Source organism: Mauremys mutica, chromosome 22 (genome assembly GCF_020497125.1).
Source record: "Mauremys mutica isolate MM-2020 ecotype Southern chromosome 22, ASM2049712v1, whole genome shotgun sequence".
NCBI classification, from domain to species: domain Eukaryota; kingdom Metazoa; phylum Chordata; order Testudines; family Geoemydidae; genus Mauremys; species Mauremys mutica.
This window is the reverse complement of record NC_059093.1, coordinates 8,701,726-8,725,880: the sequence shown is the minus strand read 5'-3', so window position 1 is coordinate 8,725,880 and position 24,155 is coordinate 8,701,726. Positions and strand designations below refer to the sequence as shown.

At 45.3% G+C, this 24,155-nt stretch overlaps 1 protein-coding gene and 1 long non-coding RNA gene across 16 annotated transcripts in view; one reads left to right on the top strand and one right to left on the bottom strand.

Annotated features, from left to right (window-relative positions):
• SORL1 (sortilin related receptor 1) overlaps nt 1–24,155 on the bottom strand; it is a 96,068-nt gene that overhangs the window by 58,983 nt on the left and 12,930 nt on the right. For both annotated transcript variants that reach the window (XM_044997257.1, XM_044997259.1), the window contains exons 2-11: nt 21,007–21,123; nt 18,621–18,746; nt 16,259–16,420; nt 11,385–11,452; nt 9,483–9,663; nt 5,488–5,589; nt 3,927–4,096; nt 3,109–3,301; nt 1,045–1,162; nt 405–478 (exon numbers count right to left, since the gene is read on the bottom strand). In XM_044997257.1, coding sequence (XP_044853192.1) covers nt 405–478; nt 1,045–1,162; nt 3,109–3,301; nt 3,927–4,096; nt 5,488–5,589; nt 9,483–9,663; nt 11,385–11,452; nt 16,259–16,420; nt 18,621–18,746; nt 21,007–21,123 — 1,311 coding nt within the window. The remainder of the gene's footprint in view (nt 1–404; nt 479–1,044; nt 1,163–3,108; nt 3,302–3,926; nt 4,097–5,487; nt 5,590–9,482; nt 9,664–11,384; nt 11,453–16,258; nt 16,421–18,620; nt 18,747–21,006; nt 21,124–24,155) is intronic.
• Nucleotides 6,604–22,280, top strand: LOC123354894. 14 transcript variants are annotated; one of them, XR_006574941.1, is made up of 6 exons: nt 6,604–6,742; nt 14,939–15,072; nt 15,332–15,414; nt 16,050–16,611; nt 18,638–18,933; nt 20,464–22,280. It is a non-coding gene; the product is annotated as an uncharacterized LOC123354894 (long non-coding RNA). The 14 variants fall into 14 exon arrangements; XR_006574945.1 differs by lacking the exon at nt 16,050–16,611 and adding an exon at nt 17,990–18,068 and having other exon boundaries at nt 18,635–18,933; nt 20,464–22,131; XR_006574942.1 differs by lacking the exon at nt 16,050–16,611 and adding an exon at nt 12,926–12,972 and having other exon boundaries at nt 6,609–6,742; nt 18,635–18,933; nt 20,464–22,131.

Sequence of the window (24,155 nt, the reverse complement as noted above, 5' to 3'; positions counted from 1 at the left end):
CTATGGTATATGTGGACATCTATGTACACAGGCATCTTTAACACACTTGGAAAATGTCTTGCAGAACCGTGCAATACAGAAGAGAAAACTGGTGCTTTCTACTGTTCCAAGCCTTTCTATGGATGAAATAACACATACTGTAGCATCTGTCAAGAGTAAGTAGGACCAGGAAACATTGGTTGTACGCTCAAAGCCCTTTTTAATTCCGGTTCTAGGGTATTCAGCACATTTCAACAAAAGCTACTTGGTTTGTGCTTGGGGCTGTGAATTAAGGATGTGTCAGTCACCTTTAATACATAATGTACTGTATATAATAGTTACAGACTAATATAGCAATGCTTGCCCCACAGAGATGCCTTCTTGGCTAAACCGCCATGCAAGTTCAATGCAAATGGTATCCTTACCTCTCTCCACCTCGCTCCTGCACTGCTTGAAACGTACACGTTCGTTTTGCTTGCCATGTTCTTGCCAACCGAGCCTAAGAAATCAGAGCATCATTTTTCCTGATATTTCTTAGCAGGTTTCTTAAAACAAACTCAGCCCCCTCTGAGCTATTTTTTTATTTGTAATCAAATGAGTTGTTTTTGAGGAGTTAATTTTTCATACTATCAATGAGTTACTTTGAATAAGAAGTTTTAAAAGATGATTACAGGATTTAAAAGCAAGCAGGAAAATTACATCAAGATAAGTATGGCCAGATGAAATCGGCTCTGTTTGAAATGTTCAATAGAGCCTTCTGCAATAAAACAGTGAGTCAGATATTAGTCCCTGTATGCTTTAAAAACGCCTTCATTTTGAGAGAGGCAGGAACACACTACAAAGCGTGTAATGGGTTTCTACCTCCAGCAAGAGGGTGGTGAATTCTATATGTAGTAATAATTGTATAAAGAGTGCTGAGGACAAAGGATTGCAAAATTCGTATTTTAATTGATTTTTTGTAACAAACAATGTTTTTAATAGATGTAATGGCTCCATCCTGCAACACACTGAGCATCCGCCAGTCAATAGGAACTCACGGGATCAGGCTCTCGAGAAAAAATGTACCTGTGGCAATGATCAGTCCTGGAGCAGATTCTTTGGAGAGAATGGGCATCCTACGCAACTGGAAGTTAAGCAGCTGACTCAGTCGCTGGGCCAGATGAAGAGAGCAGCCCTTTGAAAACTGGAATAGAAAAAACACACTATGCCACTTGCTATTGTAAAAGGCATTCAATGTGCCATCATCCCATGTGAGCATCTCAAAATGCTTCCCAAACCTTTGTGAATTCAACCTTCCAACACCCCCATAAGGTAGAGAAGAAACCTTGGTAACATCTCAGCTGGACTACAGCAATGTGATGTACCTGCACATAAAGCCTTCAGCATTTCAGAAACTCCAACTGGTACAGCCCGCTGCAGTGTGTCACTTCAGCAACAGAAGGTACCACGAGCACATCACACCTGCCTCCACTCCCTACACTGAGCTCCCACAGACTATCGAATCAAGTTCATGGTCTTGGTCCTTGAAGGCACGCAATGGCCTGGGCCCAGGATATCTAAAGGACCCACTAAGGATCCTGCATGAAGACCACAGTGGAAATTTTTGCTTCTCTGGCAAAATCGAAATCTATTCAGTAAGAGTAAAGCTTGTCTGTGCAGAAGAGAGAGCTGGCCCAAGACTGTGCAATGAACTCCCCCTGGAACAAAGGACCATCACAAACCTCCGTGCCTCAGTTTCCCCATCTAGAAGAAGAAGAAGAATGCTTCCCTACCTCACAGGTCTACGTGAGGTCCTAGGATACTACAAAGACACCACCATGGAAAAGCCAAGAAACAAATAAGAGTATATGATGTAAAATCTGCCTACAGTGAACTCTTACAATGAAATTCCTTTTGCAGGGGATGTGTCCTGGGTTTTTTTCAGTGCCCTGCAAAATGCAACTAAATGTATCAGTTATTTTTTCTGAATAATAAAAAAAAATAAAAGGGGCCTCCACTGTAATCTTTACAACGCCTAGAAAAACAGTGACCTTCAAAACTTTCATTAAAAGCTACATTTGGAAGGAAAAAAATCCTGAAGAACAGAAGGGAAAAAACTCCCAGCATTGTAATAAAAAAGCCACTAACAGACACGCAGAAAGTGTTCTATTGTCCAGATTAATCTGCTTAATGTTTAAGAGACTTTCAGAATACGAAGGCCTTTTAAATATGACATGCTTGTTCAGTGCATCAAGCCACTTCTCCACGCCAGGTCCTTGTGCCTGGACTCCAACTGGGGGGCTAGATTTGGCAGTGAAGCCGGCAGGGGAGCAGGGCTTGTGGTCTCCGATAAGACAACGTACATCCATAGGCGGGATCCACAAAGATAGGGCACTCCTTAAACCCTCTTACCCCATGCTAAGCAGAACCGAGCCCTGTATTTTTAGCATCTGTGTGATTTGATATTGAGACAACAAATGGAATCCTGGCCCTACTGACGTCAATGGAAGTTTTGTCACTGACTTCAACAGGGCCGGGAGTTCACTCACAATGTCTTCAAACTGGTACCGCCTCAGATCCTTTCAACTGACTCCGTTGTAACTGGCATTTTCTCTCTTTACAGTAAACACACAGAAGCTTCATCAACAATCAAGGTTAACATCGGCCTCCTCTAACCAGCCGGTTAGGGAAATGAGTGGAAAGGCTCTCGCCCCAGTATGGACCCAGTGCTCCAGGATGATGCTGGGGGCTGCTGGAGGTGCCATCACTCTGACCGCAACAATCAAACCAAGGTCCTGTCTCCCAAGATCCTCTGACACTTTTAGTACTGTAGGATGCTTAACCCTGGTCTCCACCCTCCCTGTTTGTAATCTATTCCCTTTAAAATTATCATTCCACCACAGGCTGTACCACAGGGACTGATGACCGGACATTTCATACAACAGATGACATTTTCATTTTTGCCACCTTTCTTTTCCGTTTTATTCCTGCACTGATCCTTCCAAGGGAGCAAATGGTTAATGACTGACCCAACAATTCTTCCAAGGGAGCAAATGGTTAATGACTGACCCAACAGTTCTTCAAAGGGGAAACATGGAGGGTAAAAATGCTCCCTCCCTCCCCGAAACACTGGGTTTTACTCATTGTTACCTCGCAATCTATCTTTTCTCCATAACCCGTATATGCCGGAGCCTGCAGAAATTCCCAGGTTCCACCTTTGTCAAAGGTGATGACAGACCTCATGTTCTCTTCGCTGAACGAGCCGTTTATCAGGGTGGCAATGTACACTCCTCTCACGCCCTCGACACGATGGAAGTCTGCAAAAGGCTCGTTGGCAAAATACCTGCAACGGAACACATGTGTGAATCATTTGGTTAATTGCAGTAAGTGCTGGGATTTTGGGGGGGAACGCACAGGTACATTCAATGTCAGGGGCCTCTCTCCTCAGAGAAATATCCGGTTCAAACAAAGCATGGAAAGCCAATTTACTCAACGAGAGTGACTAATTTACCTCTGTCAATATACTGAGCCCTTTCATCAAATGCTTCTACTGAGTCACCTCAAAGCCCCCAGTAAGAAGAACCCCAATCTCTCTGTACTTTCCTCAGTGTAGGTTCTTCAGACTGCGACAGGGAGTAACGCTCCGCTCACTCATGCTGGTCTTACGCCATTAACACAATGGGGTTTCATCTAAGGACCTGATCTAAACATAGGAGTGGGAGCCCGGAACTCCTGAGATCTAGTCTCAGCTCTACTACTAACTTCTTCTGTGATCTTGGATGAACCACTTAACAACTGCACCTCCTCTGTAAAATGGGCATAATGCCTACCTTTTAGGGGAGTTGTGAGGTTACATGCTCATTACCTGCTACCCACTATGTTGCATCCTCTCCCAGATGAGCCCCATCTTGAGTTCCTCAAGCCACCCAGCCACGGGAGTCCCATCAAGCCGGCCCAGCCCTCCTTACCTGACCAAGGTATCGCTGCCTGCCCCTCCAGGACTGTAGTACAGCACATTTTCTAAAGACAGAGAAAACTTCAGGCCTTCTGCTTCTGAGATGTAAAGGTTGGTGCGGTTGTTACTGTGGCTGACACACACGAACACCTGGTCCTCGGACGCATCCGCAATGTAGTATTCCTTAGGGGGCGGTCAATGACATTAATTCACTCAGCCTACCCATCACTTACATAGACACACGCTGGGAGGTTTTCCTATCCTCCACTGTTTGTTGTTTCCTCTTAGGTGCCTAAAAATAAATCCTCCTCCCTCCACCGAAAACAGCTTTTCCACTTGGCAAACAAATTTCTCCCCCTCTGCTTCTTGCAACCATGATCTCTCTCTCTCTCCCTCCCCCTCCACCAAACCCCTCCTCAAAGTGAAGTCTGTCCACAAAGAAGTCCAACAAAGATTAGCATGGCAGCATTCTTAAAATGCATCGTTCTCCAAGCCATATCTGTGCCTGGCCCATTTCTGTTCAGATCTGAACAAGGCCTTGAGCACAGAACACGCTCCGCTTATTTGCCGAGTGCTGTGCGTACATCTCAGCAAATATCACGAAGGCGGCAGGGCGCTTGTCTGTGCGCTCCTGCTTTGGGAAGTGGCAGAATCAGCGGTGCCAGCCCATCTCTGGGTTTGCTGGGATAATATCACAGGGGTCTTTGAAACCCCGATTGAGCCATTGTGCCCCTTCTGCGTGGCAGAGCGTGAAACATTCCAGACCAGACTGTTCTATCAAAAGCACTGGCCCACACTGAGCTTACACACACACTCTCAGGAGGCACAATCCTTGCCCAGCTTCTCCACCTACCCCAGAGGGGGACATGTGTACGCTGCACGGTCCTTTTGCAAAGTGCTGCAAGCTCAGCTCAGCTCATCTGCTGCCAGCAAGCTCCACAGGCTGGTGTAGAAGGTAGGTGGGCCATGACACTATTCTATTACCTGTCTATTCCGTGACACTACTCTATTTGGGCTGGAATGTATCCACAACGGTGCTAGCAGGGAGCAGCCCCCATACCCCCCAGTTTCCAGGGTTATTGTGACAGGCCCTTGCACGAGGGGAGAGAAGGCCCCCCCACAGACAATGAGTTTCTGGGGCACAGCAGTGCTGTCAGTATTTAGAATCCAGAGGCCATCCCCCTCTAGATCACACTAATTTAAAAACTTCTGCCTAAAAAAATGGTCAGAACTATTTTTCTCGGCGCTCTCAGCCTCGATTCTGCAAACACGTATGCACGAGTCATTTTACTCTTGTCTGTAGCCCCACTGATATCAATAGGCATCATGCACCTGGGTAAAGTTACTCCTGTGTAAACAGCAGGATCATTGTTACACCTTGCTTCCATTCCATTCCAGACATGAGAAGGCCAAACTGTTTTGAACTAAGTATAGAATAAGACTACCCTTGCTACCAATCTAGCTACTGCAGTTACTAGTTAACGAGTAAAAATGCTATTCGGATCCTATACACAGCGAAGGTGCCTTTGGCTGAGGGAGGAATAGGTAGATGCCATAAATCAACTCCATTTTACCTTTACTGGATGTCTGGTTACAAACTGCGCAGCTCGCATTGGCTTGCGGTTGAAGGAAACCCAGAGCTGGACTGAAGGTTGCTGCTGGCTGCCCAATAAATGCTATGAAGAGGAGGAAAAAATGTTAGGAATCTTTTTTTATTTCTAAATTCACAATTGCATATACAACAGGTTAAAGACAGAGCAGATACAAATTAACAAACTCAACAGTAGAAAAAGCAAGCAAATACCTTACCCATTCTCCAAAAAAAAAACCACAACACAGTAACTTGATGGCTAGTTTGGATGGGATCCTGAGGTACTAGGATACTAAAAACATAAAAATGGCTTAACTGTTCCCTGTGACTGTGAAACCTGAAAACTATATGCCCCCTATGCCAGCAGATAAGCTCTTATTATTGGTAACATAGCAACCTCTCTGCAATGTATTCATCTATTTGCCCCATATACTGTCAGTGCTAACTAAGGAAACAGGAGCCTTGGAAATTACATGGATTGGATATATGGCCAAAAAACTAGCTTGAACCTGTTGGGGATTTCTCTGTCTTTTTGAGAAAGGAGAGTGAGATCCCTTTCAAATGCACAGCATCAAGTCTTTAGATTCTTCATTGTTCTGAGCACTCTTTTGAAAGCTGGAAACAACCCCACCTCTCAACTGATCAGCCAGGTTGTCAAAGGGGCTGATGTTTTCCTCCCATAGTTCTTCCAACCAGACTGCATGAAATTAACATGTCTGTTTTTATTTATGCCCTTTGCAGATTAGCCTCAATGCTTTACTGTTGATGTTTACTGTTTTAGGGATGAGTATCATGTTATAAAAATCAAGGCCAAAATATCCAAACATGGGAGGTCTAAGTTAGGCACCTAAATCTGTATCTAGGTTCCAAAAGAAGTGGCCTAATTTTCTGAGTTGCTGAATACCCACAGTTCCCACTGAAATGAATAGGAGTCAAGGGTGCTCAGCACCCAGGCAATGAAGATGCCTGTAACCAGATGCATTAACCCCCCACTGAGCAAACCGGGGCTGACCAATCACTGTGGGCCTAGGAGGCCACACCCTTTCCCCCTGCTGCACATGCTCCAGGTGGAGGGGACAGATAAAAGGCGGCAGCCCAGCTCAGTTGGGGCTAGTGGAGGAGGAGGAACTGTTGATTCTCCAGGTTGTTGGGACCATGAAGCTGGATTGTGCTGCCTGCAGAGTCTGACAGATGCTGAGTGATTGCCAGCCCAGGAGATGCCTGAGATGGGCTTTATGGTAGGAACTGACCCAGGGAATGTATTAGGAGCTGATGCTTGAACCCTTAAAGGGGAATTTACCGGCTTCAGAGGGCCCTGGGTCAGAACCCAGTGCCACAGAGTTCCCCTCCCCACAGCACTTACCACTAGGCATGGCTACTGGGGACTCCTGATTTAGACTGATTGTTTGCTCTGCCCTGCACAGAGGGTCAGATCCCCAACTGCTTTCATTTGCCCCAGCTAGGAGGTTCAGGGGCTGCAGACTGACTGCTCGGTCCTGCAAAGAATCCTGAGCCCCTTGATCATGACTGTTTGACTCAAAGGCAATCAAAAAAACACTGATAACTGTGTGATGGGGTGTGTCAACCCCACACTGGGCAAATGAGGGTGGCCCCACTTGACACATTGAGCCCCTGTTACAGTGCATCAATATGGATTTAGGTGCTTAACTCAATGTTGCCAACTCACCCAATTTTATTGTAATTCTCACAATAGTTGTTTGACTTAAAGCCCCAGCTCTAGGAGTCATGGGATTATGTGACCCTCAACTTTTTTCCCCTAACCTTTATGGTTGCAGAGGAAAACTTGAAAAAGTGACCCAGTGAACCCTAAAGGCTAAAAATCCAGAAGGCAAACCAAAAAAACTCTTAGTTTTATTATGCTTAAAATCTCATAAGTTTTAAGACAATCTCATGGTTTTTTGGGACCTGATTTGGGATTTTTGAACAATTAGGGTTGGTGATGTTGCTAAATTTCATGCTCCCAAGTTGGATGTTTAAAAGTAGCCAATTTTCTTCTCTGTTTGTTATAAATATATTGCCAAGGGGAACAATGGGCAGGAGAACATCCTGAAAACCTCTCTCCCCAAATCTGCAGCACTGGGGACTGATCTCATACCACTGCAACAGCAGTAAGAAGACTGATCCAATGATTGAGGCACTAGTCTGGGGTTCAGGTTCAATTCCCTGCTCTGCTACAGGTTCAATTCCCTGCTCTGCTACAGGCTCACTGTATGTCCTTGGGCAAGTCATTTAGACTCTGTGCCTCTATTTCCCAGCTGTAAAATGGGAATAATAGCACTACCCTCCCTCACAGGGTCATTGTGAGGAAAAATGCATTAAAGATTATGAGGCGTTTAGATACTAATGTAATGGGGGCAACATAAGAAAGAAATGGGGGACAAAGGCTCATATCTCTCAGAACAAGGTAACTCTGAGTACAAATTTCCAATGTCTGCTTCCTTTTTGCCTTAATTTAGCATCAAAAAGCATGCAGCTCCCATTGACGATAAAGCTAACGAGAATATCTTTACTCTCTCAGATGACTCAGGGTCTGATCCCACTTTGGAACAGACCCAGCGCCAGCTCGATGTATTCAAAAAGTTGAGGGCTTCAGTTTTTGCAGGATGTAACTTCTAGCAATTGAAAGTGTCCTTCAAACCATTCTCTTCAGACATGCTTTTACCTGTTTAGAGTATTCACATGGCTAAGGGTAAATGTTACTCCAGCTCCGGTGTACGCTCGCTACTTAATGCTGCAAAATCCACAGGAAGCATTAAACATTTTGGGGGAGAAACAGAAAAGTGACTAGGGGCTGGCTTGTTAAAAATGTCTTGATAGTGGAGGATAAAAACATAAATTCAGCGGGTGGGGGAAAGCTTTTCAGATCAGATTAGAATAATTTTGAAGTCAGTCAATTTAGTGGCCTTAACTAAATTATTGCAGGCATCTATCCTCTTTCCCTAGCTCCACCCCGCTATCGTCAATTTCTGCCATCCCTTTACTTATAAGCGTCTAGTTCTTTCCTGCCAGAATTCCAGCCCCTTGCAGCTTGACCTAGTTCTGCCTAACTCACTAAAATCAAATAAATATATAAAAATACTGCTGTTCCAAGCCCATCGCCTATCAACCCTGAACTGCACATTGTTAAAGAAATACTGACACTTGGTCTATCCGGTCATTTTAGACTGTCTTTCCTACAGAGCCATTTAGCCATGCTTGTTCATGTGTGCTAGGTTAAGGTGCCAGATGAGCAGCCCTGGAGATTGAACTCCTGTATTTATCCACACAGCATAATGGTGCTTTTACAGTGGACTCAATAGAACATCTCAAAGTTCTTTGGTGCAGCAGTATGCATAGTTTTAGCCCTGCTAAATGCTCTAATAATCTCTCTAGATGACTCATTCAAATGTGTCAGCTCTCAGCAGAAGTACTGACTGGCATGTCCAGGTTACTGTATATTAATATGCTGTGGGTTTTTTATTTTCACCCCTGGTGTCAGGAGCTGTATTTCTCTTAGAAAGCACAAGGCTGAGCGCCAATCGCTAAAGGAAAAATTGGCTGGCGTTAGTGAGCTAACTTCATTATCCTTCTCAAACTGACATTGACCTTACACAAACTTTAAGCCTTGAGGCAAAACATTAAAGAATGTTCCCTTACTTTTTGTTCTGTCACTAATGGAGCCTGACTAGCTAAGTATTGTCCACTATCGTACTGAATATTCAGAGCCCAATTCAGTTCCATAAAATCAGAGTCCTTCCACTGACTTCAAAGGGTGTTAGATGGGATTCAATAATCATAAAACCTAGCTTCTTATATAGTGTTTCTCATCTGTAGATCTCAAAGCACTTTACAAAGTAAGTCAGTATCCCTATGTTTCAGGTGGGGAAACTGAGGCAGTGAAGTGATTTGCCTAAGGTCACCCAGCAGATTAATGTAATACATCCACCTACACAGTGATTTTTCTTGCATGCTACTTACCACAGTCTTTGTGGCAAACAGATATTTGTCCCTGAGCTGGAAGTCTTCAACATCTTCCAGAATGATGTCTTTGTTTTCCCTGGTTTGAAAGAAATCTGTGCTGCGGATTATAGTTGAGGATCCTGTAGGCTCATGTCGTTCTATGTAAACTGTATTCAGTTTATCATATGGGTCAATGCCCCTTGTATAAAAGAAAGAAAGCGGGTATATTATTTTTGTGCTCACCCCACTATCAAGATAGCGTCATGTATTTATAAGCAAGTCATTTAACAAGAGATGGGCTCAAACCTCAACACTTGGATCAGAGTTTTGAACACCCTGAAGTTGGATGATGAGATCTGGGGGTTTGGTTCACCTCATTATAAAGAGAGGTTATTTGCAAAATTTAGATCTAAATTCTGACTTGTATTTTCAAACCACTCACAGAACAGCTGGTGAAAATAAAGGGTGACAACTTCAAAAATATCTGACATTTCCCCCCCATTTTTTTAATTGATGTTCAAGATGCATCGAAAAGACCAATTAAGCAGCTCAACAGCTGGTTGAAAGACAAGGAAATTGCTAACATTTTATTAATTGTTTCCTTGTTCTTTCATCGTAATCTGTCTGGGAGTCAATCATTTTCTCCCCAACCCCCATACAAGTTATAAGAGGAGTATTAAATTTAATAAGTAATGTTCAAGATGTACAGAGAGATGGTTTCAGTTCAGTCCCATGTGCCTGTTTTAGAGATTTATCAAGGCAAGTTACAAGTTACTTCTCACTAGAATGTAAAAAACCTGCTAGCTAGAAACTGATGGAGTCTTGTACTGGACAACACAAATCACAATGGCAGAGCAATCGATAACTGGATAGCTGGTGTGATTTTTTTGTTTACTACTCTGAAATCTATTTATAGTGATCACTCAAGGAACCAGCAAAAAATCACCTTCCAATCAGAAATGGGGGCCCTTAGTGCAAGTTTCACTGCAAATTGATGGCATGAAATGGATATAAGTAGTTTTGATCTCAAGGGACTGTCATTAGCTCTATTAAGGCCTGATCCCGTACCATTCATGTCAATAGGAGTTTAATCATTAACTGCAATGAGAGCAGGATCAAGTCTTTTTTTTAATTAAATACCTTTTGAATGAAAGACCTTTTAAGCTTTAGAGTAAAACTGTCCCCTCAGACCCACCCAACAGATCTTGATTCTGACATTTTGCTGCAGCTGTTTAACAGTGCACAGCCACCATTTAGGACAGGAAGTGAAGGAGAACACAGTCTCTACCTGAAACTGCAGAATAACCATACGAGTTAGATTTTGGGCAAGACACCCCCACTCTTGCTAAAAACTGCTACAAGATCTTTCATGAACAGTAAGTTTTAAAAATGTTTTTTTAAAAGTGCCTCTTAGTATTATACATTTTGCTGCAGTGCCTAGGTGCTCTAGTCCTAGATCAGTATTCCAGGTGCTAGGTGCTGCACAAACATGGAAGAAAAAGATAGTCCATGTCCCTTAGACTCAGGGTTTAAAACCAACTGACAAGGGCAACCTACCATCTCACCAACACCAGTATTTGCTATGTGTTGGTTTTTCCTTTGCAGACTATCCAAATATCAACACAGCTTAATAATGTTTAGTTTGTAAAAGTTGTGGAGACACAATATGTGACAAGCTGGAGAAGCTTCAAGTACGGTTAGCTTTCCATCTCGTGCTTCTGCCCTATATCCCCATGGTAAACTGCTGTGATAGCCACTTATTATAGAGTTAACTTTGGGGGAGAATGGAGTTCTGTATCTCAATACTTGCCAGCGTCTTCTATGCCTGAGTTCTTGGCAAAGGATGAGGGGGAAGTAATGAGGCCTGGGAGGACATAAAGGGGAAAAGGTTCCACAGAGACTCAAAGATCCAATACGTACCAAGAAAAAGATTTCACGTGTTCCTGAATCATTATCCAGGTCTGCCCAAAGTCATCAGATTGCCAGAGCTGCAATACAAAATGTCAGAGACGCAGGTGGGACTCGGATACTTTCTGCACTAGAGCAGGGGTGGGCAAACTACGGCCCATTGGCCACATCCAGCCCTCAAGCTCCCACTGGGGAGCAGGGTCTGGGGCTTATCTGCTCCTGCACTCCAGCCGGGGAGCGGGGTCTGAGGCCACTTGGCATGCACGTGCCAAGGCTCCCAGAAGCAGCAGCATGTCCCCACTCCGGCTCCTACATTTAGGGGCAGCCAGGGGGCTCTGCGTGCTGCCCCTGCCCCAAGTGCCACCCCTGCAGCTCCCACTGGCTGGGAACTGCGGCTAATGGGAGCTGCAGGGGCAGTGCCTGTGGACAAGACAGCGCGCAGAGCTGCCTGGGTGCACCTCTGCATAGGAGCTAGAGGGGGGACATGCCACTGGTTCCAGGAGCTGCTTGAGGTAAGCGCCACTCGGAGCCTGCACCCCAACCCCCTCCCATGCCCCTGCCCAAGCCTGGAGCCCCCTCCCACACCCTGACCACCTCATTTCTGGCCCCACCCCAGAGCCCACACCCCCTCCTGCACTCCAACCCCAATTTCATGAACATTCATAGCGTGCCATACAATTTCCATACCCAGATGTGGCCCTCAGGCCAAAAAGTTTGCCCACCCCTGCACTAGAGCTTAAATCATTACCGAAGCTGGATTAAAAACTAAAGGGCTAAATTCTGGAAATCTGTTCTATTTCTCCCCAAATCATATACTGCATAAGCAGGGCTAGCGTGTGGCCCTGGATTCTCACTCTAAGCAGCTCCATGCATGACTACTCTACAAATGAATGCTGCCAGGAGCAACAATTATCTGCTTGTAGATGTATAAATGTGCAGATGCCAGGTTCAGGTGAATGTGCAGCCCTATAGCCTGGACAGATGCCATATTACTGCCTGCAGAGATGTCCTTGCAGGAGGTTAACCACAATTAGGCATAACTTCTAATGTGCATAAGCAATAGCAAGCATGAAACCTCAGGAGCAGAGACCGTCTTGCTCTCTGTTTCTATTACAATACCAACCACAATGTTGGCACTTAAATCATAATAATTAGATTTTTTGGCTGGTTTGTGCCTGGAACCAGCCAGATTCCAGACCCAATGTTCAGTGTAACAGTCTGATTTTAAAAAAGGCAGTGATCACCAATAAATCTAGCATGACTTATAAATGCACCATTGCCACCCATTAGCAATGTAGTTCAGCACATACAAAGCGGAGAATTAAGCTCTTTCACTCAGAATTAAGAGTACAAGGCTGTAACAGTCTGCAGTACAGTGACTAAGGACTGGTTACTGCCCTTTCACTGATCTAGCAGAACAGTGATGTCTGATTGTGCTTGGTAGAAGTGATGTGTGAGCTTTAGTCTTGGTCCTTTGCATTTCAGAAACCCGGCACATTTATTTATTCCTATAAAATACTTCTCTGTGTTTCCATGGCACCTTTCTTCTGCAGATATCCAAAAGCTTTTGCAAACATTAATGTAGACGCTTACAAAGAAGGTAAGTATATCTGTCTTACAGACAGGTAAATTAGAATTCAGGGAAATGATCTAACCAGTCACACAGTGAATCAGCAGCAAAACAGGGATGAGAACCCACAAGTTCTGACTCGGACAACTGAGCTAACTGCAAGATCAGCCCTGCTTCTGCATTATCAGCTAGCCTGGTGACAGAAGCTAATAAAAAACATAGGGGCCAGATTTGACCCTTATACATCCTTCCAGCTGTGTAGAGGGTAGGCAAATCAATTGCCAAGTCCTGGGGGAGAATTCCCAAGGTGCAGGAGCAGAGCGGGGCGGACCATCCGGAGCACGCCAGGCAAAGGAGTAGACAAGTTGAGAGTAAGAGCAGGCATGGTTACTGAATTCAGCACTATGCAGGTTGTGAGCACAAGGTAACCCCGAGGAGGCTGCTTTAAGTTAGAGGGGTTTGGGGACTGCTCACTTCCCACATTCCAGCAGCAGCCCAGAATCAGAACACACGGAGGTGGCATAAAGCTTACCCTTCTCCAACCCATGCCTGCCTGATGTGCCTTTTGTGCTCTCTCTCTCTCTGGGTATGTCTACGCTACCCACCAGATCGGCGGGCAGCGACCGATCCAGCAGGGATCCATTTATCGTGTCTAGACTAGATGCGACAAATCAACCCCCGAGCGCTCTCCCATCAACTCCTGTACTCCACCGCTGCGAGAGGTGCAGGTGGAGTCGATGGGGGAGCGGCAGCAGTCGATTCACCGCGGTGAAGACACCGCAGTGAGTAGGTCTAAGTACGTTGACTTCAGCTACATTATTCATGTAGCTAAGGTTGCATGACTTAGATCAATCCCCCTCCCTAGTGTGGACCAGACCTCTGATGGTGCAGCACACAATCCACCTCCCTAGTATATAACTTGAAGCTCGGACTGTAAAGAGCACTAGATTTTCACTTGTTTTAGGTGAGTGGAATCTAGCTTTAAAAGGTATATGGACAAGTATTTAAAAGAAACTTTACCCCCAGCCAAAAAAAACAAGATATTTGTGCCAAAGCAGCGATGTGCAGAGCAAGGCCAACTGTAAACATCTGCAATGCAAACCTTTGCAATGCAAAACCGCCAGCCCATGGTAAATGATCCAATGGTCATTCCTGACTTATTGGCAGTCATCTGGCATGAGTTGCTAATGATGCAGTCAGTGGATCAGTAGGACTGGGGGGAAGGTGCATGGGGGAGCCTGTCAAAGGTTGATTCTGCCAAAAACCCATTCCACCACTTTTATCCTTTCTGCCCAAGGGAAAATTCATTTATATATTTAAAAGGGAATGTCCTGGCTAAGTAGGGCTGGGATAGTGGTGGTGCTCTACCCTGGGTGAAGAAACCATCTACTAATTATGGCAAGGAGATATCAAAACACAAGCCCACATGATACTGGTATGTGACTTTCCAAGACAAACACCTGGCCACTGCCAATGCAGAACATGCAACAGTCTAGTGTTTCTTAGCCTCCCTGCCTCTTCCCAGGGCAGAGTACACATAATAACGCTCAAGTCTTCCTTAAGGTGAACTGGAGCCCACGTCCTCTCTGACCATTCTTAAATTCGGTAAGATTGGGAAGAACTGTGAAAGAATGTTACCCCAGTGCCTGGGCAAGGGGTCAGAAAGTCAGAACTTCTGGGTTCACACCCTGGCTTTGTTCCTGATGCATTGCATGAAATTGGGTGAGTCTCTTAAGCTCTCTGTGTGCCCCAATTTCCCCATCCAGAATATTTTTACAAGCAGCATCTGTTGGCCCATATATGCACTGTACCTCTCCTCATGTTCTCAGTCAAGGGCATAAAAGGTGGTGCGGGCCACTTTCCTTTCCAGTCCAAACAGAGGGGATGGCGGGCAGGTAGTGAAATACAAACAGGGACAACACATCCCAAAACTTGCAGTTACAGGTAAGTAAACTCCATTTCTTCTTTGAGTGATGGTCTGGTGTGTATTCCACAGGCGGGAGATTAAAAAGCAGTAGTCACACCTGGGCTGGGTGCAAGGACATAGAAGTGATAGCTGAGTGGAGTACTGCTTTCCCCTCAGCTGTATACACAGTTGATGACCGGAGCAGAGTGTAATGTCTCCTGAAGGTATGCAAAGAGCTTCAATTGGCTGCACTATGCATCTCCAGTACAGATGTCTCAGAGATGCAACTGAAGCAGTTTGCCCTCTGGTGGAATGAGCCCTTAACCCTTCTGGGTGGAGGAACACAAGCTAATTGGTAACTGAGGGTAATGGACAGTGAGATCCATTTTGAAAATCTCTGAGCCGATGTAGCTTGACCCCTTGATCACTCTGCTATGGAAAAAAATAGTTTAGAGGTCTCTCTAATTCCTTTGTTCTTTGTAGAGTAAAGGCCAAAACCCTTCGGACGTCCAGATAATACAGCTGTCTCTCCTCTTCCAAGGCATGAGGCTTAGAGAAAAACACAGGTAAGTAAATGACCTGACTCATATGGAACTCGGAAATTACTTTAGGGATGAATCTGAGGTCGGGGCATAATGAGACTTTTTTTTATAGCAGATGGTATGTGGTGGGTCTGCCATGAGTGCCACCAGCTCACTGACTCGAGTCTTCGCCATCAGAGTCAATATTGGACCCTCTGGATGCATACCCTAGTGCACCTCCTTCTCCTGCCTAGGTTTACTCGGGCCAAAGTCCTTGGCACCTGTATGGGCCAAATCTTCAGGGCAGCTTTAGACAAAGATGGCTTGTCCTTACTCTCATGTGAAGCCTTCTCCTTAGACTTCACAGCCTTAGCTTCCATTCCCCAGTTCGTGCTCAGAGGGCCGCTGCCTGTTTGTTGAGACTGATTTCCGGGGGGGGCGGGGTCCCCTGGCCCAGATCTGATAGGGGCTTCATTGCTCTTCCATCAGATATTTTCTGAGTCTCAGTTCCAGCCGCTATGCTGCATGTGCAGGCCAATGGACGCTGCTTGTAATATCTATATCTATACACACATTCCAGACTCAGGTGCCGGGTGCACATGCGTATCCCAAGTGTGGCAAACACACGCAGACCATCACTTGAAGTATTATTGCTTACTCATGTTTCTCTGTAACGCCAGAGTACGGATGGGAGATGGATACCACATGGATAGCTGCTTTATCAAAATGATGGTTGGATACACAGATGGATGGATAGACAACTGGTGTCAAATGCTTCTCAATCGTGTATCAAAAACATCTCACAGCAAACATCCCAACATGTAGGTAACAGTTCAGATACTCAAAACAACAGACGCAGCATTACTTGGCACTGACTGCAGCTCCTCACCTGTTTGTTGGGATGAGACCTATCGAAGCCCAAAACGAGGTCAGGGATCCTACTGTGTAACAGCAGATCTGCGGCTCTGAATGGAATAGAGAAGCCCTGGATATTGCTGCAGAAGTCCATGGTGATCCAGAGGTACTGGGCGTAGGCATCCACGAAGATGTACTGCAGAGGGGGGAGAGGAAACAGGAACAAAAAACAAAATCAGACCATAGGAATTTATAAGCAGAAGATGAGAATGGTACAGAACAAGGAAGTTACCAGTAGTGGACTACAGACTACAAGGCTTACCATGTAAACCTATCTGCAGCGGAATGCATCCTGTATCTGCAACACTCATTCTGGCACCCCAAGAGGTAAGAGCACTGTCTCAGGGCCTAGCTATTGCACAAGAAACACGCTAATGTCCGTTCTGCTCAGGGAGGAAAGGAGAAGCACCTAGCTGCTTTTTACTCCTGTAAGCATGGCAGAATCAAGACAGCTCTAGCAAAGCTAGCTGGAGACTTTGCCGTCCCCCCACCACCACCACCATCAGGACGTTCGCTAAGTTTCAATTGCAGGGCCAAGTAACACCTGTGCAACTTGACACTGAAGACAAGGGGGTTGCACAGGGGTAACTGAAGACGGAACTTGGTGACTTAGGTTCTCATGCTCTGTTTCTCGGTTCCTATGCTCAGGTCCTGTCTTGTCCCCAGTGTAAATCACAGAGGTTTTAGCTAATATACAAGCCAGGAAGATTCCAGCCTGATTCTCTCTCTGATCCCAGAGTGAGTTTTCAGGGCTGGAAGTTAAGGGGGGGGGACTCATCTTTTCACTTGCAAACTTGACTTGAGGTCACTGGGGCATTAGTAAATGGAATCGCACAATGGAGTAACTTCCCAGAGGAAAGATGGTGTTTCCCCCATGGGGGGGTTGATGCAGGGGCAGGCAGGAGACAGTCTGTCAGCTGATAAGACTAGGGATGGGTGAAGTCATACTGACTGATTACTAACCCACTCCAACACTGAGCTGGAAAGTTGAACATGAAGATTATTGGGCTTGTGTGCCACTTAAGAGAGTGAGATGCAAGAGAAGCCCTGTGGAGTGGGACCACGTGTTACAGAGGGTTCACAGACCCTTTCTGTAGGTAGCAGAGTGGTGCTGCATGCCAAAGAGGGGTCCTGGTCTGATGCCAGAGGCTGGCACTCATCCAGTTTGTTGCATTTAGCACCTTCCACAAGTTGAGAACAGTTGTTGCTCATACACCTGTTGAACGCTAAGGTCTCCTTCACCATTCTTGCCTCTAAGCCTTCTTTCACATCACCCTGTCTCCACCTTCAAGAAACCACTAACCCCACCTCTTCCAGGAAGCATTGAGCTCAGGTGTCTTGTTCACACCATCTGCCTTCCTTTTGCCTTAGATTACCACCTCTGCAGGAGGGGTGGGAGGTGGGAATCTGTTATCTATTTGCCCCCACTCCCTGAGCACAATATGCTCTTACAGAATTATACAAACGGCACATAATAATCAAACTGCCTAGATTCCTACTAGCGAAAATAAAATTATTGGGTGTACATTTTTTTTTCCCCTAGGAACAGTCAATTTTCTTGACCAAATTCAATTTATAACTCCCAAGAGACACATGTTTTCTCTCTGCTGTAAACCTTGGAGCTACTTCCTGCAATCCTTTTTTTTTTTAAATAAATAAAATCTAACCAAGAACATTACATTAAGACAACTACTTCTATTTGCAGCTGCAGGAGCGCATATAATCCGACTGCTTTCCTGATGACATGGGAAAGGTTAGGCCATTAAAAACGCCTAGCCAGACAGGTTGGTCTAGTTTACAGCACAGTGGACTGAGAATCAGGAGACCTGTATTCTTTTCCCACTGGTCTGCTGAGTTACCTTGAGCAAATTACTTTAATGCTCTGTGCCTCTGTGTCTCGATCTGTAAAATGGGGATAATGATATTGACCCCTTTGTAAAGTGCTTTGAAATCTATTGTTTACTAGAGCCATGTAAGAATTCTTGTTCCAGCTCACAGACTAAGGTCAGATAGAAGTTGAAGAAGAGAAGAATAAAAAGAATATTCTATACAAATGGACAAGATTCACTATAGAACTGGGCTTTTAAGAGGGGTTTAAAACTGGAGAGGGGAAGCTTTATTTATGTAGCCTATTTAGGTTTTGTACTGGTGTAACTATTTCAGTTAGGGGTGTGAATCTTTACCAATTCAGTTATGCTGGCACATCTCCTAGTGTGGACGCAGTTCTAGTGCTCTAGGGGTACCAGTATAAAGCACCTGTCCACTGGGATAGTTAAAGCTGTACAACTTTTGTGTGATGGGAAGGCCTTATTTATTTCTGCTTGTTCATTTCTTACCCTTTTGTTGTCAGCAGGGCTGTGGTAGAACTGTGAGATGGCCACATCGCTGGTGTTCCCTGCACCGAAGCTGAATTTCTCCGATATCTTTTTAAACGTCTTCCCGTAGTCATACGACACATAAACCTGCAAAAGAAAAGGTTCCCGCTGTTATGGAGACACAGGTTTAATTTCCGTGATGGCAGTCCGTGCCTTTCTCTTGAGAACGGCTTCTTAAAGTTTTATGCAACTGTTGGGGGGAAAAACCACACAATGCAGAAGGGACAGAGTCCACTCTCCTTTCTATTGGCAACAACGGTGCCGGAAAACAAAGGTAATGTACACGGGGTAATGGACAAAGGAAAAGACTGAGAGGCTATAACATCATGAGATCTATACACTGTGCACCGGCTGTGTGCCAAAAGCCATAAAAGCCGAAGCCAATATTGTTTGTAGTATTATTGTAGCCATGCTGGGCCAAAGATATGAGACGAAAGGGGTGCGAGGTGATATCTTTTGTTGGGTCAAATTCTGTTAGTGGAAGACAAGCTTTCGAGCTACGAGGACCCGAAGAAGAGCTCCACGCAGCGCGAAAGCTGGTCTTTCACCAACAGAATTTGGTCGAACAAAAGACGTTACTCACTCACCTTATCCCACCGAGACAGGGCTGAAGCAGTTTCCTACGCAGGCTATTGCAATTGTTTATATCCAGCTGGTAGAACAGGCAGGCAGCTATCTATTTATCTACTTCCTCTCTCCAGCCAACGTCCATGAATACTTCAGTGGTGCATTAATATTATTGATTATTTGCATGACCACAGCATCTAGCAGCCCCAGTCATTGTGCTAGGCGCTGTACAAATACAGAACAAAAAGACAGTCCCTGCCCCCAAAGTAACAATTACTTACGCATTGTTGTAGTGATATGAGGAATGGCTTGTCTAGGTGTCTGGAAATGAGAGACAGAGCTTCCCCTCTCTAGAGAGGGGCTGTTCAAAGTTTATTGCCACGGTAGTTGAATTTATCTCTGGCATTGTGGTATCTGCCATTCTGTGTATTGGTACCACAGCAGTGCAGCCATCGCTCACCCCTGCCCTGCCCCTTGGGCAGTCAATTATGCCCATGCAAAATGAATATCAAGCGCTACTCATTTGACGGGGTAGTGTTTTACACCTGCTTTCCAGAGGCATCCATGGCTACAGAAGGTGCAGGGCAGTGCAGAATCTGGCCCCAAAGCTATAATTAGTAATGGTGGGTTTTGTTTATTCGGTGGGGAGGGGTGCTTTTTTAAAATTTATTTTCAGTGGTATCTGCTGCACCCGTGTGAATCAAGCCTGAGCTGCTATAAACCAAAACTCATCACCCTGCAATTTCTGTTTGACGGCCTGTGTGAAATGCACCAGAAATGGCTCCCGTTTAGTTCATTTTGGGCAGGTGTCCACCTTACAGTAACGGCCACAACAATTGGCACTCTGCTCCCTCTTCTTGGCAGGCTGAGATGAGAGGCCAATGATTTAATGAGGTAGGGAGAATGAACCCCCTTCTTCCCCTCCAGAGTCGGGTGGAAGCACGTAGGTAGGGGCCAGTTGGGTGAGGCCTGCACTGTTTTTGCTCAGTGGGTAAAGAGAGAGCTCCAGTTTCTGTGGCTATCAATCTACCACCTTTCTCCAGCACAAATTCATTGCAACAGAAATGAATTGTTTCTAGCAAGCAGGTAAATACAGTGAAGTAGGGAGTGTCACCACAAACACACCGAGGTTATAAGATGGCCAGATAAACATGGCACAGTATAAGAGGAAGGCTAAATACTGTATTCGTACTGGGCCCTATGCTTCAGCATTAATGTCTCAGCTTTTCTATTACAGTGCATGAAACGCCCTTCAGGGAAGCCCAGGGGACAGCAGGTGCCATGATGTCCAGGATGTGGAGCAGGTCGCAGGGAATTAGAATCAAGTATGGAGATACAGCATCTTGGAAGGAACCACTGGCTTTAGAAGCTGAGCCTTGTGATACGGGGGGAGAGACTGATTTTCCCCCCCCTTTGCCGCCAAGGAAAAAGACATTAAGGAAACTCTCTAGTCAAGTCTCAGTTTCCTGTCCCTTACATGCCATTAATAGCACACAGTACAGGAAATTTACAAGCAATGTGATGCAGATCACGAGGACTCAATTTGTCTGCCTCAGTAGATTCATGGTTGAGTCAGCTGTAGCACCATTTGAATCTCTGTGGCAAGAAAGTCTAAATGTCTTATAGCTGAAGTCCAGAAGAATAGGACATCTTCTTTCAAGCATATAACAGAAAGACATGCTCTTATGAAGCAGTAGAATAGGTTAAAATATGTCACCTTATATAAAAGTACTTCCAAGGCTCTCTCCATAATTTAAAAAAAAAAAATCCATCTACTTACATTGCTTTTCTTGGGTCTCAGTAACCCCAGGCTGTCTCTAGCCAAGGCCACGATCACATTGCTCTTTTCTCCTGCCCAGTGAACGACCATCTGATTGTGAGAATCATTCAGACTGACCTGAAACACAAATGAAATGAATATAAAATGGTTAGCCAGGGCAATGGACATAGAAATACCTAGACAGCCCCCACACAAGTAAATTTTTCTTCCCTATGTGCAAGGATGGAGAAAAGTGTTTGCAGTAACAATTTAATTCATATAAAGACACTGAACATTCAGTGTAACCAGGCAGACACTAACACACAGATGTTTGGTTTTAGGACTAGTCCCTTGGAGGACTGGACAGCTCAGGAACTGGTGCTTTGTCATAGTGCACGGGTTCTGTAGGTCAGCGGTTCTCAACTGTGGCCGCTGTGGCTGCATGCGGCCACCAGGGGCTTTTCTTGCAGCCACATCCTCCTAGGCAGTCACTGAGGATGGGGCAAAGCAGCGGTTCCTCTCCTGGGGCTGCAAGGAGAGGTTGTGCCCTGCCCCTTTTGGAGCCACAAGTGCCAGAGGAGCAGAGAGCTGGTGAGTTCCCCACCTTCCCAGGGGCCTCAGGCTCCAGCCCTGGGCTGTGACCATGGGGCTTTGGACTGTGGGTTTTGGCTGTGCAGTGGCGAGCTCTGTTTCCCCAGCCTCTGGGCTCACCACCCCCCTCATCACTGCTGGCCCCTGCTGCGGCCTCCAGCATCTCACCCATCACCCTTGGCCCCCCGCTTTCTCCCTACCCACCTCCCCATCCAGGGCTTAATTTGTCCCCCAGTTTGCCAGGGCTGAGAGAGTCTGCTGTGAAAAGTGGTATGTGTATGTTTGTAAATATCACTCATCACAGCCTCAGAGCTAGATAACAAGTCTGCTGCTGTGAAAAGTGATATTAACAAATATACAAATATCACTTTTCACAGGAGCAGACTTACTAGCTGGAAGTCTTAAAAAAGGGCAAAAAAAAAAACCCAACAAAAAAGACAAGAACATGCAAAACACTTTGTATTTCTATTCTGTTTAGGTCCAGTAAAGAATCAAGACAACTGTACATTATTATGATTATTGAAAATGCAAATAAAAACCCTACATAAATAAATTACTATGAGTTGGACTTGTGTATGTGCATATTTATTTGTTTTTCCTACATTAATTATTTTAGGGGAAACTGTCCTAGTGGCCACCAGCAAGCTTTGGTGGCTGAACTCTGAGGCCACTAACGATGTGTGGTGAGAACCACTGCTCTAGGTTTCCTGTTCATATTCAGATCCAGTTAGTGGGGGCTGGGAGTTGTAGTTCTCAGCTAGCTATTTGGATGTCTCCGACAAATGAGTCTGGAGGTGCCCTGCTACTGCTGTAGTACGCACCACAAAATAATGCCTTCATACCTGGTCCCCCTCCAAGGACTGAGGGCCCCAAAGCACATGCCTAGCTTTAAGCACATGGGCAGTTCCATTGATTTCAAGGGCACCATTCAGGTACTTAAGTGCTTTGCAAGATCAGGGTCTTAATGAGCTGGGATGACTTGAGCCATCTTCTTCCTACTGCTGGAGGGTCTTCAATGGGCAGAGGTGAAGCAAACGAACAAGGAGTGGGAAGCTTGCCCCACTGCTCTCTGTTCTATGGATAACTAGATTCAGTCAGCAGGGTTGTGTGTATAGTGCCTCTCTTCAGCGCTAATGTACATGCTCATTTTTTTGTTTAAAGGAAAACAGTTCCTTAGAACAATGCACACACTCCACGAGTTCCTAAACCAAGCGTAAAGGAAAAAGACAAGAGTACTTCGTATCTAAAAGTCACTATAGGTTGCTTTGATCCTGACCCAGACCCACCCGATTCCTTCTATTCAATTGTGTAGCTCAGCTCTATTCTGCTGCTGCTTCCCAAAAGGCCATGTATAAAAGTTGGCCTACTGCAATTATGTCAGAGGGATGCCAGCAATTGTACCCAGGGGTTTCCTGATGCCAATGAAAGGGGAGAGAGTGACAGATATACATGCTGCCATTCAACCAGAACACACACTTAGAAGGTGGGGGATAGCTCAGTAGTTTGAGTATTGGCCTACTAAACTGACAGTTATGAGTTCAATCCTTAAGGGGGCAATTTAGGGCTCTGGAATTAAAAAAAATAAATAGTTGGAGATTGGTCCTACTTTAAGCAGGGGGCTGGACTAGATGACCTGCTGAGCTCCCTTCCAATCCTGATATTCTAAACTAAAAACATAACAAAGGCCTCGTCTAAAACTGATCCTTCTGTTATTACCTTCAACCACCACCACCCAAAGCAAGTAATTCCTCACCACCCTGATGAGCTCTGGCCCTTGAGGACTATTTCTAGCCATGGATGTTAGCACTGAGATTATTAATGGCCCTCCAGTTCACAGATTCCAAGACGAGCAGGGACCATTGTGACCATCTAGTCTGCCATTCTGTATGCCACAAGCCACAGAACTTCCCCCCAGGTAATTCTTAGCACAGCTCTTTAGCAAAACATCCAATCTGCAATTAAACATTGTCTGTGATGGAGAATCCAACATGACCCTTGGTAAAATGGTTCCAACATTTAGTTACTCTCACCATTAAAAATGTACACCTTGCTGCAGTAATTTGTATAATAATAGGCCCCAGTCCGGCAAGCATAGGCCTAGTGGATGACACCCAGGCTTAACGTTTAAGTGCCTTGCTGAACTGGAACCCTAATAAGCCACGCTTTAGCTGAAATAAGAGTGGCCAGAGGGCAGTTTAATCCACTTTAACTAAACTGGTACATGTTTTGAGTGTAGACAAGGCCTCAGGTTAATTGAAGGGGCCTTGTTACTCACCTTGTGCAGTCATTTACAGCAGTGTAGTGAGTGTGAATAGTTACTATTCAGATTTGTATTTTATTTCCATTCTGCACCGGTGCATGGTCACAGGAGCTGCAGGGCAGTGGAGAAGCAGGCCCACGGGCTCAGGGATTTGGAGGCGCTATAAAAAAATGCAGGTCCAAACCTGCAAGCCTTCCTCCCACTCTTTACTATGGGACAGCGCTCCCTGTCCACCACAGGACTGCAGCCTGTGTTAAGGCTTTTGGAGAATCTTCTAGCAACTGGAAAATAAGCCTTTAAAACACAAAGCCATTATCCT